Source organism: Artibeus jamaicensis, unplaced genomic scaffold (genome assembly GCF_021234435.1).
Source record: "Artibeus jamaicensis isolate MK-2021 breed Jamaican fruit bat unplaced genomic scaffold, CSHL_Jam_final scaffold_847, whole genome shotgun sequence".
Lineage (NCBI taxonomy): Eukaryota > Metazoa > Chordata > Mammalia > Chiroptera > Phyllostomidae > Artibeus > Artibeus jamaicensis.
The window spans coordinates 25,341,816-25,359,584 of NW_026522057.1; the positions used below are offsets into that span (position 1 = coordinate 25,341,816).

General features: G+C 48.6%; 2 protein-coding genes across 3 annotated transcripts in view; one reads left to right on the forward strand and one right to left on the reverse strand.

Moving 5' to 3' along the window:
- Window positions 1-228: 228 nt before the first annotated feature.
- Window positions 229-9,886, reverse strand: UBIAD1 (UbiA prenyltransferase domain containing 1). The gene is made up of 2 exons (XM_037165719.2): window positions 9,057-9,886; window positions 229-2,556 (listed from the first exon to the last, which is right to left on the reverse strand). Exons 1-2 carry the CDS (start codon window positions 9,577-9,579, stop codon window positions 2,069-2,071), a joined length of 1,011 nt encoding a protein of 336 aa, XP_037021614.2. The 5' UTR covers window positions 9,580-9,886; the 3' UTR covers window positions 229-2,068.
- A 4,843-nt stretch (window positions 9,887-14,729) lies between these two features.
- MTOR (mechanistic target of rapamycin kinase) overlaps window positions 14,730-17,769 on the forward strand; it is a 109,879-nt gene continuing 106,839 nt past the window's right edge. Inside the window, exons 1-3 of one of the 2 annotated variants that reach the window (XM_037165639.2) lie at window positions 14,730-14,852; window positions 16,755-16,930; window positions 17,537-17,645. In XM_037165639.2, coding sequence (XP_037021534.1) covers window positions 16,769-16,930; window positions 17,537-17,645 — 271 coding nt within the window. In that variant the 5' untranslated portion in view covers window positions 14,730-14,852; window positions 16,755-16,768. The remainder of the gene's footprint in view (window positions 14,853-16,754; window positions 16,931-17,536; window positions 17,646-17,769) is intronic. The other variant, XM_037165638.2, reaches the window with a different exon arrangement.

Sequence of the window (17,769 nt, forward strand, 5' to 3'; positions counted from 1 at the left end):
AACAAGGTTAATTTGGCCTGGCTGGCTCCTGGCAAATCCGTACCGGCTCTGAGTGGTCCCTACTGTCTTCTCTAAGGGCTCAACGAATCAGGTCAAATTCTACCCGAATTCATCACTAAAGATTGTGTACCCCACCCCCACCCAGTGCCCCAATGTTCCCGTGCTGGTCTCCTGACAGAGCTCACAGTCAGACAATAAGAAGTGGATGGAAAGCAAAGAAAAACGGGAAACTGATAAATGTTTTTTATTAACAAGTCTAAAGAAAACTGTCATTGAATCAGGGGACGTGATACAAATTACGGTGACCTGCGTATAAAACCTGGCACCGAGTGCGGTGTTTTAGAAACATTTGTGTATAAGAATATGCGTTAAAATCTGCACCAGGACCCAACGCAGAGGCTGACACCCCGACCGGAGTGCTTCCGAAGGTGGTCTGGTCTGCAGACGGCTCTTGGTCGTACCGACTCAGGGGGAGCCCCGTGGGACAAGCTGGTCTCTGAGGGCAGGACCCAGTGAGCACCAACACACACAAGCCTGGCGAGAAGAGGAGTGGTGCTGGGAAGGAAGGCAGGAGGAGAGGGCCGTTTCCCCGTGACTGGGCCCCGACCACCACTTGAGGATTCCAGAACTCTGCGGACAGACCACCGACAGGAACTTCTGCAATTTGCAGATATGTTCTGTCCAAGTAAGCTAATTCCCACTCAAGGAGCCAAATCACATAACTAGCTGACTTTAAGGACGAAGAACGAATGTCACTTTCTGCAGGTCAAGCTCCTGAAACAGCCGTCAGAACAGCTATTGTAGCTACAGGAAAACATAACGATGCCTCAATGTGTTTCAGTCTTATACCAAACACAGCCCAGAAATTATACTTCACAGGCAATGAAATGAAAAGCAGCTCTGATCGGTGTTGGAACTCCCCCATCCTGGGTGCAAACCACCTTTCCACGGGCAACTGAAGCCCCCAGGAGCCACAGGGCCAGTGTAGCACATCTGCCCTTACGGTGGAAGACACAAGCCCTCCCCAGCAGGGCCCACCGTTTGTCTGAACAGGAGCAGGACTGGCTATTCACTGGCTTATTCCTTCACGGAGGAGCTGATGGCCTGGTCTGCTCATCCTGTGGCCCCGTGCAAAGTGGCAGCTGTCCCTTACTCAGACACTGAGCTGCTGCCACAACGGTCAGGGTCCAGGGATGGGAAGCGCACAAACAGGCACTGGGGGGCACTGGGGGGGGGGCAGTGGGGGCGGGGCACGCAGAGGCCTTGTGGGCTGAATGTAGCCGGCAGGGAGGGCAGCGTCTGCACAAGTCCAGGCGGTGCTGAGAGGGCTGGGAGTCCTCCTGTGACCCCAGTGGACTCTACAAAGGGGAACGACCGACTTCCACCCCGAAGCACAGCGATTTTCTCAGCTGCCCCAGGGGTGGGTTTTTTTCCTTCCCAGTCACTAGTTTGAGTGTATTGCTGCAGGGTGATCTGACATTCTTCCTGAACTGTGGCGGAAAGTGAAAGCAGAGATGAAGGACAAAAGTCCCCGCATCACAATTTAGGCAAATAGCCGGGAGCCACGCTAGGCTGTTAATGAGGGACTGTCTCAGGCAGTGTATTTCAGGACACAAACGCTCAGAGTCAGAGACAGGCGCTCTTGAGATCACTGCGGCCTGACACCAGTCATTATCATATCCTTCAAGACCAAGATAACAGGGGGACACTTGGCCCAGTTACTGCCGCCCTTTCAGGACTGGAGGCCAACTCAGGTGGCTCCTTCCCAGTCTTAGGGCCTTCCAGTCCACTTTAAAGTGACCCGACAGCACCCTCTAGTGGAAAGCGTAAATAAAACAAGGGCCAAGCAGCCAGTTCGCCTGCTGATACCAGAGTGGTGTTAAGATTCACCATAAAACAGAACAAAACCAAAAACATTATCTTTAAGAACTTAATAATTTAAAAAAGGTGGAAGTTCACAGGCCGTCCTTAGGCCCCTCATCCTCAAATTGCCTTCTCTCCTGAGACGCGCTACCTGCTCAGGGGACATTCTCAGGGGCCCGCGGTGGCGGAGCAGCTCCTCGGTCCCCTAGAGTCTGGGCAGACTGCCCGCTGGCGCCAGAATGATGCCAAAGACATAGAAGAGCCCCAGCAGGAGGTTGAGCTTGGCGGTCCTCTGGGGCAGTTTGTTGAAAGTCTGGCTTCGGAACTGTCTCTCAAGGGAAAAGGCCATGGGGATGGTGAGCAGCGGGAGGGCCAGGCTGATGCTGCAGTGCGTGGCCAGGATGCTGAAGATCAGGTAGGGCAGGAAGAGCAGCGTGTTGTAGAGCACGTAGGAGAGGGTGGGGCCGATGAGGATGGCCAGGGTGACGATGCCCGCCGCGCGGTCGGACTCCATGTCCCTGGTGTTGTTGGAGTGGAGGATGGCCTCGGTGCTGAGGGCGAGGGGGATGGCGTAGACCAGCGGGAAGACCGCCAGCGACCCCACTTGAACGGCGTAGGCGAACACCACAGCCAGCGGGCCGAAAGTGATGAGGATGACCAGGTCCCCCAGAGCCACGTACTTGAATCCAATGCCTACAGCCAGAAAACCCAGAGAGCTGGGGTGAGGTCAAGGGCAGAATCGAGGGACTGTTCCTCAGACTCAGACAAGGAAGGGGGCCGCTGAGGAGGCCCCTTCCCTTGCAGGGCCCCGTATGGAGGTGCAGGGAATACTAATCTCTTAGCGTGCGATGAGGGTTCAGGGTCACACCCAGTTTTTCTTTCCTACCTCCCCAACAAAAATGTACCAAAAAGCAGCAGGTTCCCACCACACACAGCTCAACGGGAGGGCCCACCAAGGATCAAGGTCTCACCACCCAGTTTTCGGTTTCTTTCCCCCTCCCCGCTTCCCTCCAGTCAGTAACACCAAAGGGATCTTCTGGTTTGGAAAACCCCCCGGTGAGTCAGTGAAAGTTCAGGATTCCCAAACTCCACAGAAAGAAACCTTCAGCCACATAATGAGGGAAACAGCTGAGACGAGGAAGTTACAACGCTGCTTCCCCTCTCTGGTTCCCATTACGTTGAACCTCAGTCATCTCTAACTCCTCCTCCTGTACCGCTATCGACTTCAAATCCAGTGTAACCTACATCGTTAAAACCTGCCCAGCTCCCTCGCTCCATCCCCAAATCCCAGTCTCGGTCCTGTTCTGTCTGGAACACATCAACATTCCCAAATCACTCCCTGGTCTTCTGTCCTTATCACAGCCTCCCCTCCCTTCCTTAACCTGATCTCCGCACGAGTGGCGCTTTAAAAACACTTGCCGGACCATGCCACCTTGCCCAACGCACGCTTGAAAACCCTGACCCACAAGGCGTCCTCAGAATAAAGCCAGCCTCTCGCCTGGCTCCCCTCTGCCCACCCCCACCGCCCAGCTCTCCGCCCAGCTCTCCGCCCTCTCCCTTCAGACCTCTTTCAGGTCCTCAGGTCCTGAGAACCATCCTGCCCGCTGTGCCTGGCAAACTCTGACTCACCCTCCAAGGCTGTGAAGGCCATTCCACAGGGCAGCCTGCCTCAGCCCACACCACATCTGGTCCCCTTGCAACACGCTCCAGGGCACCCTGACACCAATCACATCACGCTCCTCGCTCCTCATTCTCAAATCTCCGTCTCTCCCAACTAATGCTACTTTTCAGAGGGGCGGGGCCTTGGGTCTGGTTAGTTCACAGCGCGCTCCCCAGCACCTGGCACGGAGGCCCAACTGAACACAGAGCGACAGTAACATGCACCTGGAATCCAGGGCCATGGTCAGAAAAAACACTCCCCCCAGAGTAAAGCGGGAGAAATGGGCGAGAATCCATCCACACGTGTGCCACAGGAGCCTGGGGAGCCTCCGGACATGACCGAGCTCCCAAAGTGCGGCCTCAGCAACGAGAAAACCACTGGTAAGCAACAGCACGCCCAGCAACCTCAAGTGAGAAGGGCGGGAGGTCTGCCGAGGATCCAGAGCCCTGGCCGCTGAAGACCAAGACTCAGCCCAAGTTGACCTTCGCACCAGAAGTTGGGCATCTGCTGTTTGGGTTTTCCCTCAGCTACTGTGGATAATTAACACAAACATTGTGCAAGTTCAAGGTGCACAACGTGTAGACTCAATACACTCGTGTATCGCAACACAATTCCCATCGTGGTGCAAGCTAACACCTCCATCTGGCAGGGACCTCTGGTGCTGAAGGGCCCCCCAGTTCTTTGGAATGAAGCACCCCCAGGGCAGTGCCTCACATGCATGGCCCCTGACACCCACTGACATGCTGCAAGTTCACTGTATGACCCCAGCAGTGTTTTGATAAATAATTTCCTCGCCTGAGGACATGCCTTCCAGGGGACAGTTTGCTCAAGCAGAACATCAGCTCCGGTTCTAAATGAGCAAATCGATGCCTCTGCAATATCTCACGTATTCAGGAGACTACAGTAGTCCCCCCTGCCCATCCTCACCCGAGACCCCCAGCGGACGCCTGAACCGAAGAGTACATACGTACATAATATTTTTTGTGTACATGCTGTACATACCTCTTCCTTACAGGAAACACTTGATGGCTTCTCTCTGGTGTATCTGAATTGCCAGCATCACTACTCTTGTATTTCAGGGCCATTATTAAGTAAAAGAAAGGTTACTTGAACTCAAGCACTGAGCTATCTCAACAAGCAACGTGACAAGCAAGGTGGCTACTAACTGGCTAACGGGCGGGCAGTGCACACAGCGTGGACATGCTAGACAAAGGGATGACTCATGTCCAGTGCAGGGCAAAGCAGACAGCACAAGGTTTCAAAAAACTGAAACTACACCAAGTGGAACTGTGGGTGGGGCGGGGCTCTCCCCCCCCACCCACCGAAGGTGCCCGGCAGGGTACCTCCAGCCCAGATCTAGCAAGTTTCTCCACCAGGGCTACTTCTCTGTAGCTTATGTTCTCAGCTATCCAGGCAGACCTAAGGGCTCCGGCTGCGGAAGGAAAACAGCAGCTCAAAAGCCCCGACTCTGGCCAGGTTACCCAAGGGCACATCCCGAGACCCCCTGGCAACATCAGGATGTGAGCAAGGTGAGCAGAAACACACTCCTGCACGGGTGAGTCCCCGCCTTCAACACACCCCACGAAAACCGACCGCATACCCACTCTGGGGGTGAGGAGGGTCTGGCAACCTCCTGGAGATCACGAGACACAAGAAAGTGCTAGAGCCCCGAGGGGAAGGCCCAGTGTCCTCAGCATCCGGCATGAGGCTCGCCTGTCTGAGACTCGGAGGTATGGCCCACCCCGGAGTTTCCTTTAGGCATTCCAGCCCCTCCAACTCCATTTTCCAAATGGACCAGCACAGCGAACTACTGGGCTAGTTCTCCGCATAGCAGCCAGAATCAACGTGTTAAAATACGAATCTAATGCTGACCAGAACATGGAGCACCCGGAGCTCCCACACACTGCTGACGGGAAAGCGCAGCACGACCACGTGGGCAAACACTTTGGCAGCTTCTCCTGAAGTTAACCGTCATCTACCCTGTCACTCAGCAATTCCATTCCAAGGCATTCCCCCAAGAAAAGTGAAAACAAATATCCACAGAAAGACTTGGACAGGAACATGCAGGTAAAATAACCGTAATACGGAAACAAGCCACGAGCCAAGGACCAGGCGGATGAATACGCAAGTGATGGTGGGTCCGCACCACGGGCACCACGCGGCAATACAAAGGGACCACTAGCGCTCACCGCAGTGGGACGGATCCCGACAGCAGAAGCCAGGCCCAAGAATCCACACTGAACAGTTCGTTTACAGGACGTTCTAGAGCAGGAAAACCAAATCTACGCAAAAGAAATCAGAACACTGGCTGCCTCCGGACAGGGGTGGGGAGCGTGGGGACTGATGGGAAGAAAGCACTAGGCAGCTCCCAAGAGTTATGGAAATGCTCTGGGTGAAGGCGTCCAGGTCACACAGCGGCATGCATCTGCCAAAGTCATCAAACTGTAGTGCTGAAGGCCTGCGCACTTCACAGCTCGACGTTGACCTGTAATCGGCAATGTTACAGAAAAACCGTAAAATCAGACTATGTTGTTACTGTGCTGAATACATTTCATTCCCGTTTGTTCATTCAATAAAGATGAAGTACTGACCATGTGCCAGGCACGTGGGTTTGGCAGAGAACAGACTGAAATCCCTAACCCCAGGCAGCTTACAGTGTAAAGTGGACAGTAATTAACAGTCAGTACTTGTGTTAAAAGGTAGTACTGGCTGTGATCGAAGAGCAGAGAGGAGCATTAGGGAAGGCTGGCTGGAGGGAGGGGGGGCACGGGAATCAGGGTGCACGTGTTAGTGAGTAACTGTACTCTTTCACAGCTGCTGCAAAAAGCTTTGGTTTGTAATCTTACTGTAGACAGGGTACTCACTAAACATCTGAAAAATGGGCAGACCAGCTAGAAAGGGAATCACACAGACAGAACGGGAAGCGCATTCCAAGTCCAGGAAACAGACTCCTCAAAAGATCTGTGAGGCAGGACATTCCTGGCGTGTCCCAGAAACATCCAGGAGGGCAGCATGCTGGCGCCTGGGAGCAGGACCAAAGACAGAGGGCAGATCGGAGTTGGGGGGACTGGAAAAGACAGGCAGGTGACAGTCCTGGGATGGTTGGAAAGACCTTGGCCTTTACTCTGAACAAGATGGGAGCCCTTGGAACATTCTGAGCAGGGAACTGACATAACTGCCTTACATGTTCATAGGATTACTCTGGCTGCTGCCTTGGGAGCACCTGACAGGGACAGGGGTGGGTGCAGGGATCAGTAAAGAACCTGCCATAAGCCCTGGCTGGTGTAGCTCAGTGGATTAAGCGTCGGCCTGCGAACCAGAGGATCGTGGTTTGATTCCCAGTCAGGGCACATACCTGGGTTGCAGGCCAGTTCCCAGGAGGGGACAAACAAGAGGCAACTGTACATTGATATTTCTCTCCCTCTCTCCTTCCCTTTCCCTCTGAAGATAAATAAAAATAATTTAGAAAAAAAAAAAAAAGGACCTGCCGTAAAACTCAGGAGATGAGAGTGGCAGTGGAGGAACGTGGTGAGCAAGTCAGACTCCAGATGTATTTAAAAGTAGAGTCAACAGGATTGGCTGATGGACAGGATGCAACTGAGAAAGAAGAGTGAAGATGATGCCCATGATTTTCAGCCTCAAGAACTAAAAGGGTGGCGTTGCCATCTAGTAAGCGGGGGAAGCTGAGGGAGAGCAGGCTTCTTTGGAGAGAAGGTCAGAACTGAGTGAGAAGCTGAATGTGGGTCTGGAGTTCAGTGGAGAGATCTGGGCTAGAGGTATAAATCTGTGGGTCACCAGCTTAACAGATAGCATCTGAAGCCACGGGACTGGCCAAAATCACGAGGAGGAAATGGAGACAGAGGAAGGCGGTCCAAGGAGTAAGCCTGCAGCTGGGAATAAGCAGGAGCCAGCACAGGAGACCAAGGCCCTGGGAGGCCAGCATGACTTAGCCCCCGCTACGTCTCCAACTCTGTCTCCATTCTTCCTCCAGAACACACTGGCCCTTCTGGAACAGCCTAGAAGATGCCAAGCTCTCCCCCACTCCTTTGCATTTACATCTGCTGTTCCTTCAGCCTTGAAGGATTTGGCACCTGAATCGGACCCCAATTCTGCCCCATGGCTGGCTCCTTATCCTTCAAGTAGGAGTTTAAGTGTCACCTTCGCAGAGCAGGCAAAGGTGACACTCTCAGTACCACCTTTAGACAGTCTGCCACAGCAGCCATTGATTTCCTTTACTGAACTTTTTACAAACAGCTGCCAGGACATCAGCCTCTTGGTGTTCTTTCTCCTGCAGAAGCTCAGTCACAGCTCCCTTCACCTGGTCCTTCTCTTCTCTTAACATCCAAGTGCCCAGGGCTGTCCTGGTCCCCCTCACATCTCTGCCAACACTCCCTCCTCTGGTGGCCTCACCCCGTCATACAACTTTATCTCGGTGCCATGGATTCCCCAGTACCTGTATTTCCCACTCACACCTCTCGCCTGAACTCAGACCCTTATATCCAACTGATGTCATCAGGATACGAACCCACCCTAACTTACCAGGGACTTCAATGGTTTCAGCACCCAAAGTGCCAAAGTCGGGTTCCTGGGAACCCAACTTTCACAAGAGCAAAGGTCTGTGGCTGCTGTGTTCACATAGAACAAACAGTGCTGGCACATAATAAGTGCTTGATAAATAGGGCTGAGCCACCTGGCCCTCACGACCTTAGTCGGCCTGCTATAGTGAATCACCTAGCAAACTAGCTGAAAGCACAATTTTGAGCTCTTCCAAGTGACTTCCACTAAAATTTGAAACTGGCATGACAAGATATGACCAACAAAAAGAAACTAGGAACAAAAATGTCCATATATATATGGAAATGATTCATATGTATATGAGTCATATGACTCACAAAAGGTAAAAATGCAGCTGAAATGCAAAAAAAAAACCCATCCCCATTTGTGCAGTGTATGGGTCTGGTCATCACTCTTTGTGTGGTCGATGCCCTTGGAAAAGTCAAGGGAAGTGTTGGTTATGTATATGAATATATACATATACCTATATATGGGTGTGTATATATATGGAAATTATATATATATATATATATATATATATATATATATATATATATATATCTAACACCCATAAGCCAAGTCGGGATGTTCTCAATCTACTACTCTTTTCAAAATAACCCACATTGCCCTGACCAGTTTGACTCAATTGGTTGGAGTGTGGCCCCACAAAGGGAAAGGTCACCAGTTCGATTCCTGGTCAGGGCACATACCTGGGTTGCAGGTTCAGTTCCCAGTCAGGGTGCATATGAGAGGTAACAGGTTGATGTTTTTCTCCCTCTCATCCTCCCTCCCATCCCCTCTCTACAAATAAATAGAATCTTTCAAAATAATCCACATGACCCACACACTGTAGATTTCACACAGTGGCCTGAGAAAGGAACCCTTGACATCAGTCCTCTACTTTTAACCTCTACACAAAGCAGTAGTTTCTAGGACATGCAACCCAGACTTCCAGCACAGGTATCAGGCCAATTCTTACCTCCTGTGTAGAGAAAAGAGCCAGACAGGCCTCCAAAGTAGATGAGAGCCAAATGCTCCAGTTTCAGAGGGGACAAGTAGTAGAGGCAAGCGGCACAGACACAGCCCAAAGTGTAGAGGAAGACTCCAAACCGGACAACATCCTGGGGTTCCAAGATCCGGTCTACCAGGGTCCTGTCATCACTCTTTTTGTGGTCAATGCCCTTAGAAAAGTCATAGTAAGTGTTGACCAAATTGCCAGCCCCGTGTACAGCCAGAACTGCCACGGCACAACCCACCAACAGCCTGGGATCCAGTATGCCCTGGGATCTATAGGCCAAGGCACTGCCCAGGGCCACCGGGGTGAGTGAGGCACTGAAGCTCCAGGGCCGCAGGGCCAGCACATAGGACGCGCACTTCTGCCTCCAGGAGCGCGGGAGGGGCTTGTCCCACTCGAGACAGTCGTTCCCCGGCAGGTCCCCATCCCCGGCCGTCTCTCCCGCCTGAATGCTAATCTTCTCCCCCGGGACCTGCGAGGCCTCCATGGAGGTGCACGTGGCTGAAGTCAAAGTTAATAGTGAGCCACCCCCAAAAGAGCGGCTGAGCGAGACTGGGAGGGACGGGGCGGGGCGGCCGGTTCTGACCTTCCTCTGGTTCCGCCCCCAGGCAGGGCGGAGAAGGCAGCCGGCCCCGGGGCAGTACCAATCGGGCCTGGCACCTCACGAGGCACAGTAGCACCGTTCGAGCTTCCTGTCACTTGGGCGAAGCCTGTCTCCGGACCCCGGCCCAGAACTAGAACCCAAGGCGGACAGGTGGCCGTCTCCCCGGGGCTCCTGGGGCTCCTGGGGCTCCTGGGGCTCCTGGGGCTCCTGGGGCCGCCATCTTGTGCGCCCGCCTCACGAGGCCGGCCGGGAAACAAGGGCTGACAAAGCTAGCTGAGCCGAGAGGGGCGGAGCCTGGTCTGGGGGCGGGGCGGAGCGGGATGCTAATGCGGAGGTCCAGGGTTTTTCTCTCTGGTTGTCTGCACGGGGCAGCTGCTCACAGATTTGGCGGATGCGGCCTCGCTTAAGAGTCACGGGATCCACCACCAATAAGTGTGGCTTTCTGACTTATCAAGAGCTTCAAGCACCGAAATAGGAGGCATTCAGTTTCTTCATGCGGTATGCATTCAACACGCATTTATCGAGCACTTAACAACAGTTAACGAAATGGACAGCAATCAGGAAGCACACTGAGGGCGATAAGAAAGGTTTAATTATCCGCCCCCCCCCCACTTTTAAATGGGAAACTTGAAGCTCTGAAATGGGGAGGGCTGTCTACGAAATGATTAATTCTAATAATACTTAGAACAGTAAAAATTCCCGCCTTCTACTGTGCAGTTACGAATGCCATGAATTGTCCTGCCTGCCCTTTAATCCGTATTTTACTTACTTATTCATATTATGCAAATAACCGCCTCTCTCACCCTACCACGTGGCCAGCTCTGTGTCTTCATTGCCCGCCTTCTGGGAGCTTCAGTAGCTCCTCCTAACTGGAGAGAGGCAATTAAATTTTTCGGAGTTTTGTGAGTCAGTCATTAATAACAGCCATTATTCAAAATTAAACTACACAAAACTTACAAGTAGATAAATTTTATTAAAAACCAAAGTAACAAATACTCAAAGTTTATTACTCCCTAATTACTACATTTTGTCATTTATGCTCTTCAGGTTGTCCGCATTTATTTTAACTGCATTGTGGGAATACTGTCTCGCCATGTGCCGCTGCTCATCTCTTCCTTGCTTTTGAGTGACTTCCATTGGTAGCTCGAACTCTGCCATAGTAGGAGTATTTATGCCACGCAAATCAGCAATGCTTGATAATTGTTTTGCTGGTCATCTAGACTTAAGAAAGTGACTGAAAACAGTTTATCATGCAGTTTAAACGTAAAAGTATGTTAACTCAGTGGCCAGTAGGTTTGAATAACAGCAAAAAAAAAAAAAGTGAGGAAATGTTCCAGTATTGGAAAATTATTTGATTCAGCAAAGAAGCCTTCATATCATTCACAAACTAGTGAAATTTCAAGATATCTCTTGATTGTTTCAATTTCTTCTTATTCATTAATGTAAAAGAAACTATCAACCAACATTTCCTGTTGGAACTATATTTATTGGTCAATTGCAACCATAGGGAGGCTGCACAATATCCAAAAATAAAAGCACGCTGCTAGAATCAATTGGCTATGTGAAATTTACAATAAAAAGTATTAAGTAGTGCCACGATCCAGCTGCAGCAGGGTCCAGGGTTTCCTGAAAGGTGGGCAAGGCGTTGGAGATGGGTAACAGATGACAACACACCTGAAAGGATAGGGAAGCTCTGTTCCATTTATTGCAAGTACAAGCAGGTTTTTATATTTTCATTTTTGGTAGTGATTAACATTTGCAGGTGCATAACATAATCAGTTAAGCAGAAAAAGTCAATACAAAGGTAACCAGGAAAAGTACGAAAGTTCCCATAGATTCAGTTATATTAAACAAAGATTGTTTTGACCAGGAGAGCCATAAATCGGACAATTAGAAGTAGCTGTATGTACAGAGTTTGAATGTCTTAATGTTTATTAAAGTTTCTCAGAATTTGTCATGGGACAAAAGGATACGCTAGATTGAGTAGAGGTAATAGGAGATTTATTATAAGGCCTTTGTGATGTCTAACTTAGCTATCTATCCTTTTTTGTCTAAAATGTTTCTCTGTGTACTATAAACTCTGACTCTCTAGTAACTCTTTCTATGTGCTTAATAGCTAACCAGCTTCTCTTATTTCTTTGGCTGTCTAATTGATATATATTCCTATTCAAGGTAAAGGAGGAGCTGTTACTCCAACAACTTTTAGACATACAGGGACTTTGTTCTCTGTTCAAGAAATTATTTTGTACAACTTCATTAAAATTATGCTAATCAATGAACCTGAAATACAAGTCTCTAACAATCCCACCACCTTTTGATCACCCAAACATGTGAGGAGAGATAGACAGGAAATCCAGCCACAGTTGCCTCTGCCTTGCAGATGCATCTCAACCGTCCCGACCGTATCCCTAGGCTGTGGGTAGGGGTCTATATAGTTTTTACTTGTTTTCTTGGAAGACCCTTTGTATCTGTGGGTGAGGAACTGTCATTGGAAAGTCTTTCTAATTTGTTCTTCCATTCCCTCAACTGTTGGCAGCACAACCTGTGTTTGCAACAATAACCTGGTTCTTTACTAACTGGCCTTAACTGTTGATTTAAGAGATCTAACTTATTTTTATTTCTGGTACACTATGGCGGTCCTGATCGCTTTAAGTTGCTCAATCCAGGATAATTTATACAACTTGACATGTTTTCCCTTATGGTTAATAATTATATTACCCTAGCTGTCGTACTCCCCTGTATAAGGGAGAGGGGAATCTGTGGAGATTTTAGCATCCTTTCAGGCAGTTTCGTGGGGAATACTAATGTTTTTCCTCTGAACTGTTCCCTCCTCTTGGGTGACTTTCACAGGAATAAGTAAGTACAGTACAATGTCTATATTCAGTAGCAAGAGTAAAATAATTAAAATAAAATAGCCAATTGTTAACCCATTTTGGATGCTATGTTCTCCTCCGGGGAGACAAATTCCTTGAACTCGAGTCCTCCATGCCTGGACCTTGTCAGACAACATGGTTAGAAGAAGACGTGGCAATGTAGTTTATTATGTGTAAGTGTATGCTATACATCCTTTATATCAGCAAAAGTTAAAAATCAAATATAATGTATATGTACACAGGACTGACTACATAATTTTGGTACCCAGAGCAAAATAAACATGTGGGACCCCTTATTCAAAAATCATTAAGAATTTCAGGACAGAGCATAATGACCTCACACGTCACAACCACTATGAAGCCAGATCTGCACAGACATACGTCTCTTCCTGCTAGCTGGTTGTTAATGGACAACTTTAACATCCAACAGATATTTGCAATGCTGGCCAAACACAGGTATCCTATACTACCAAATGGGACATGAGGAAGAAGCATGTATTTTTAACCCCTCACTTACCAGCTTTATGACTCATTCCCCCTGTATGCCTGCCAGTTTACTAATGGATAAAGTATAAAGTGGGAACAATACGACCTACCTTGTAGAAACATTCATAGATAACAATAACAGCATTTATTGATTGTATGTGTCATGTAGTGTTTTAGGTACTTTACATGTATCATTAGCATTTAACCCCCACAACAGTGCCTACCCGGAAATGTAGACTCTGAGAAAAAAGATACTTATTAAGAAGGGTTCCTGGTGGTTCCTAAAAAAATACAAACAACAACAGAAAACTAGAGCCTAACAACCAGCCATTTCTAAACTGGGGCCACTTGTGCAAACTACACTTCAAGGAGAAGGTACCTGCCTTCACTAAATTGCTCTGGGCAGTGTGCTCCTGCCACCTGAGCCAACCTTTATGATGGAGTTCACAGTATCCTATTTCAATCACTAGCACTGAGGTTGTCTTTCAACCAGAGCTGGGCAACTACATCAACATCTTCATTGGACAATCAGAGCAGCTCCATTCTGGCCAATCAGAATTGGACAATGCCTTTCGGACCAATCAAACTGTGAGACTTTGGAATCCTTATCTGCATAAGGACAGACCAATCAGGGACCAGGGGCAGGGATTTCTGCCTATATAAGTCAACTCCTGTTGGGTTCTAGAAGTACATGTTCCCCTGAAGACAGTGTTTGAAAAAGAGAAAGACAACAAGAAGAAACCCAACACTTCTATTTAGTACACAAGTAGTTGGTGGTAATGTAGAAGGTAAAAAAAAGTATGCCTTCTCAAATTCCAGTACATCTTAGTTGTACATTTTTCCCATGGTAACAAACACATAAATATATGTTTTTTAAGGTCGTATTATACTTATATTGTCGTGCAACATAGCTTTTAACAAATTGTGAACCTTTTTTTCCTTCTTAACAAATATTCACTTACAATACTATTATTAGTAGCAATATAGGTTTCCCCTTATATAAATAAATATTTTAACCAGACTCCTATTGTGAAATATTTAGGGATTTTCAATACTTATTATAATAAACACTAATTTTTTAAATCGAAATGTAGTTAATTGCTTTTTGACAAGTTTTTAAAATTATGTTTTTAAATTACGAGTAGATCACTTAGTTAAAATTTGGCTATGGTTTCTCCTGAATGATCTTGTGAGCTAAATAATTTTGGAAAAGTGGGAAATCTAAAAAACTTTTCAAGTGCATATTACATTTAACAGAAGAAAAATCACGTTCCCAAACTCCGAAAAGTAATTTCAGGACGCTGTCACAGCTCACATGTCCTTTCATAATTATTCCGGTAAGGGTCGCGAACCTCCACCTACCAACGCTTAGTGCCATCCTCGGTACCCAACCGCGGACTAGGCACGGTGGCACAGCCCCGACACCAAGGGGAATTACAGTAGCGATGCGCCGGATGTGTGCGTGGAAGTGACTGGAGTTAACTCACGGTGGATTGGTTCTGCCGAGTGCATCGAAGCCTCTTTTCTCCTGCTACTGGCCGCGTGGTTTGTCTATTTGAACAGTCCCCGCCCCCTGGAGATGCCGGTCCCAAAGCTTAGCTTCTCCTTCATTACTATTGGTTGGTATTTCAGTCCATCGTCTTCTTACGCCTGTCGATTGGACCTTAAGCCTGCGAAACTGTCCTCCCTCCCGCCCGGCTTGGAGGGCAGCGGGGAAGGCGGGTGGTAGGGCGGGGGGCCTGAAGCGGCGTTACCGGCGTTGGCGGCGGCAGCTGAGGCCTTGGCCGAAGCCGCGGGGTGAGTCTGGAACCCGGCACCGACCCTTCCAAGGCGGCGGAATGTCCAGACCCACAAGCCAGCCCCGTCCGTGGGGTGGGCCTGGGGAAGCCGCCCGTCTGGGACGTGAGGTCCTCTGAGGGGCGGCCCTACGGACTTGGGGCCTGAGCCCTTCGCCCTCACCCTGTGAGGCACCGCCCACCTCCTCCTGGACGCCCCCAGGAGACTCCTGGTACCTTGAGCCTGCTTTGCGTCTCTGGTGCCACGAGGGCCGGCCCATCTGCCCCAGTACTACCGGGACGCCTCTGCGTCTCCGTGCCCATCCGTCACCACCTACAAAATTGTCCTCAGAGGGGACCACCGTCAGTGTCAGCCCGTTGCACTCCAACCTGGAGACTTCTGTAGGACCCATTCCCGGAATCTAAGCTCGGTTGCACCAGTGGGTTTCATTCTCTGCCTCCCCAACCCCCATTCCTAGTTTCAGCCACCCAACTTGAACTTCTGTAAGCCCTAGCCCAGACCCTTAGGGTATTTTACTTCCAGTATTTTGATTGAATTCTGCGTAGAGCAGATGGCCTGTGGGCCTTAGACTTACAAAGATAGGCTGGTTCTTTCCGGAGAATGGAAATTCCTTGCCAGCCTCCCTTCCCCTCATCACAGACGCAGTCACACACACTAGTAGTTTTCGCTCATCAGGGACCTTGGGTTTTCTCTCCCTTGAAGTAGGACACTTCCTATTGCAGTCATTTTCTTAGTATTGGAGTATTGAAAAGCTTTCCACTTATTCTTTGTTTTTTTCTTCTTGACATGAAACAAATTCTTTGAAAAGAAGAATTTGAAAAATTGACTTTCTAGTATAATGTGGACATACCTAAGATAGATATATATGTTGTTCACCTAGCAGTCTGGGCTGAGCCGTCTTGTGGCCACTTTATTGTGGTTGCCTGATCATTTGTATTTCCCCGTAGATTGTAAATTCATTGAGGGAAGGGATAGTACATAATTTGGGAATGACTGATCTCAGGAACTAATCTGTCTCTTTCAGCTCACATTTCAAGCACTAGTATCCTATAGAACTGCACTGTCCAGTGCAGTAACCACCAGCCACATGTGGCTCAGAGCTCTTGAAATGTGACTGGTCCAAACTGAGATTGTCATAAGTGTAAAATGTACACTAGGTTTTGGAGACTCGGTATGAAAAAAAATGGAAAGTATATCCGTTTTTTGGATTAGTAATATATTGAAATGACATTTTGGATATGTTGGGTTAAATAAAGTATTCATTTCGCCTGTTTCTTTTTACCTTTTTTGATACGGCTACTAGGAAATTTCAAGTTACATTTGTGGTTTGTATTTTATTTATGTCAGACAGTGCTCTTATAGAATAATTACATCCTTCAAATTGAACTCTTTGAGGAAAGAGGCAGTTGTAGGCGTGTTTCATTCTCTCGCTGCCTCCCGGCTTTTAGTGCCTGGCACAGCACCGTGTACATAGTAGTGATAGTGATAGTAATAGCTAACAATTGCTAAGAGCTCACTGTGTGCCCAGGACTGTTGTAAGTACCCTTTAACATGTATTAACGCATTCATCCTCACATCAGCCCGAGGAGCCAGCTATTATTATTCCCCTATTGCAGTGGAGGAGACAGACATTTTAAGTATCTTCTCAAGTATAAAATTTAGGGCTGGACTCCGACTTGGGTAGTCACAACTTGACCCTCTTGCTGTGCTGCCTCTTTTAGACACGAGTCCTTATTGAATGAATGGAGGCTTCCTACAAGTTCTTCAGTGAGGTCTCCCAACCTCCCTAGGGTCCCCTACCTGACACGGACAAGGTGGAGATCTGATGAGGAACTGGAGCCATAAATAAATTTATTACCATAGTTTGTTATCCAGAATGTTAAAGGAAGCTTCTCTCCAAAGAACCTCAGGGCAAGATGCTTGGAACCGGACCTGCCGCTGCCACCACAGCTACCACGACATCTAGCAATGTGAGCGTTCTGCAGCAGTTCGCCAGTGGCCTGAAGAGCCGTAATGAGGAGACCAGGGCCAAAGCTGCCAAGGAGCTCCAGCACTATGTCACCATGGAGCTTCGAGAGGTCAGGGCTTCTGGGACTGGGGCCACTCATCGTGGAGGGTTTGGGCTAAGTACACCGTACTGGTTTAGATTTCTGTTGACAGCTGAGTAAGACTCTGTTTTAGAAAAGCTGGCCATTACTCACGTCCATAGGATATGCTGGTTCCTTTGCGGCAGTTATATATTCTGTGGCATTTCCTGTGTTGTGGTGACACTTTGGGAGTCCGTGTAAAGCCAGCTGTTGCTAATTTTTTTTCCTTTTCCCACCACATTCCAGACCTTTGATTCTTTCTGCCTGATAACGCGATGGTTGGGGTGGGTTAGGAGCTTAGGGTTTTTTAAATAAAAACCAGACTGGAGGTCAGGGACAATGTTTTATTCATTCTTATACCCACAGTACTAGGTAGAACCTAGGACACAGCATAGCCTGCCTTGGAGCATGTTCAGTAGTATTTGTTAAGTAAATAAATGAATTGCAAGTTCAGTTGCTCTACAGTTTAAAACTAGAGAATGGGCAGTACCTTTGTCGTGTTCGGTTACTGTGATGGCTACCGCTCAGGTCCTAAGCGGACCACCACCTCCATCAGGGAGGTATCAGACACTGTTCTGAGCACACCTTCCTTTGCAGATGAGTCAAGAGGAGTCCACTCGCTTCTATGATCAGCTAAACCATCACATCTTTGAACTGGTTTCCAGCTCAGATGCCAATGAGAGGAAAGGTGGCATCTTGGCCATAGGTAAGGACAGAGTCGGTGACAGTAACAGCTGTGCCCACTGAACCCCATGTGTGGTCTGCCTCTTACTAGATGATTAGTTCCTATTTGTTGACTGAATTTTAAGGAGTCTTGTGGCTTTCAGCGT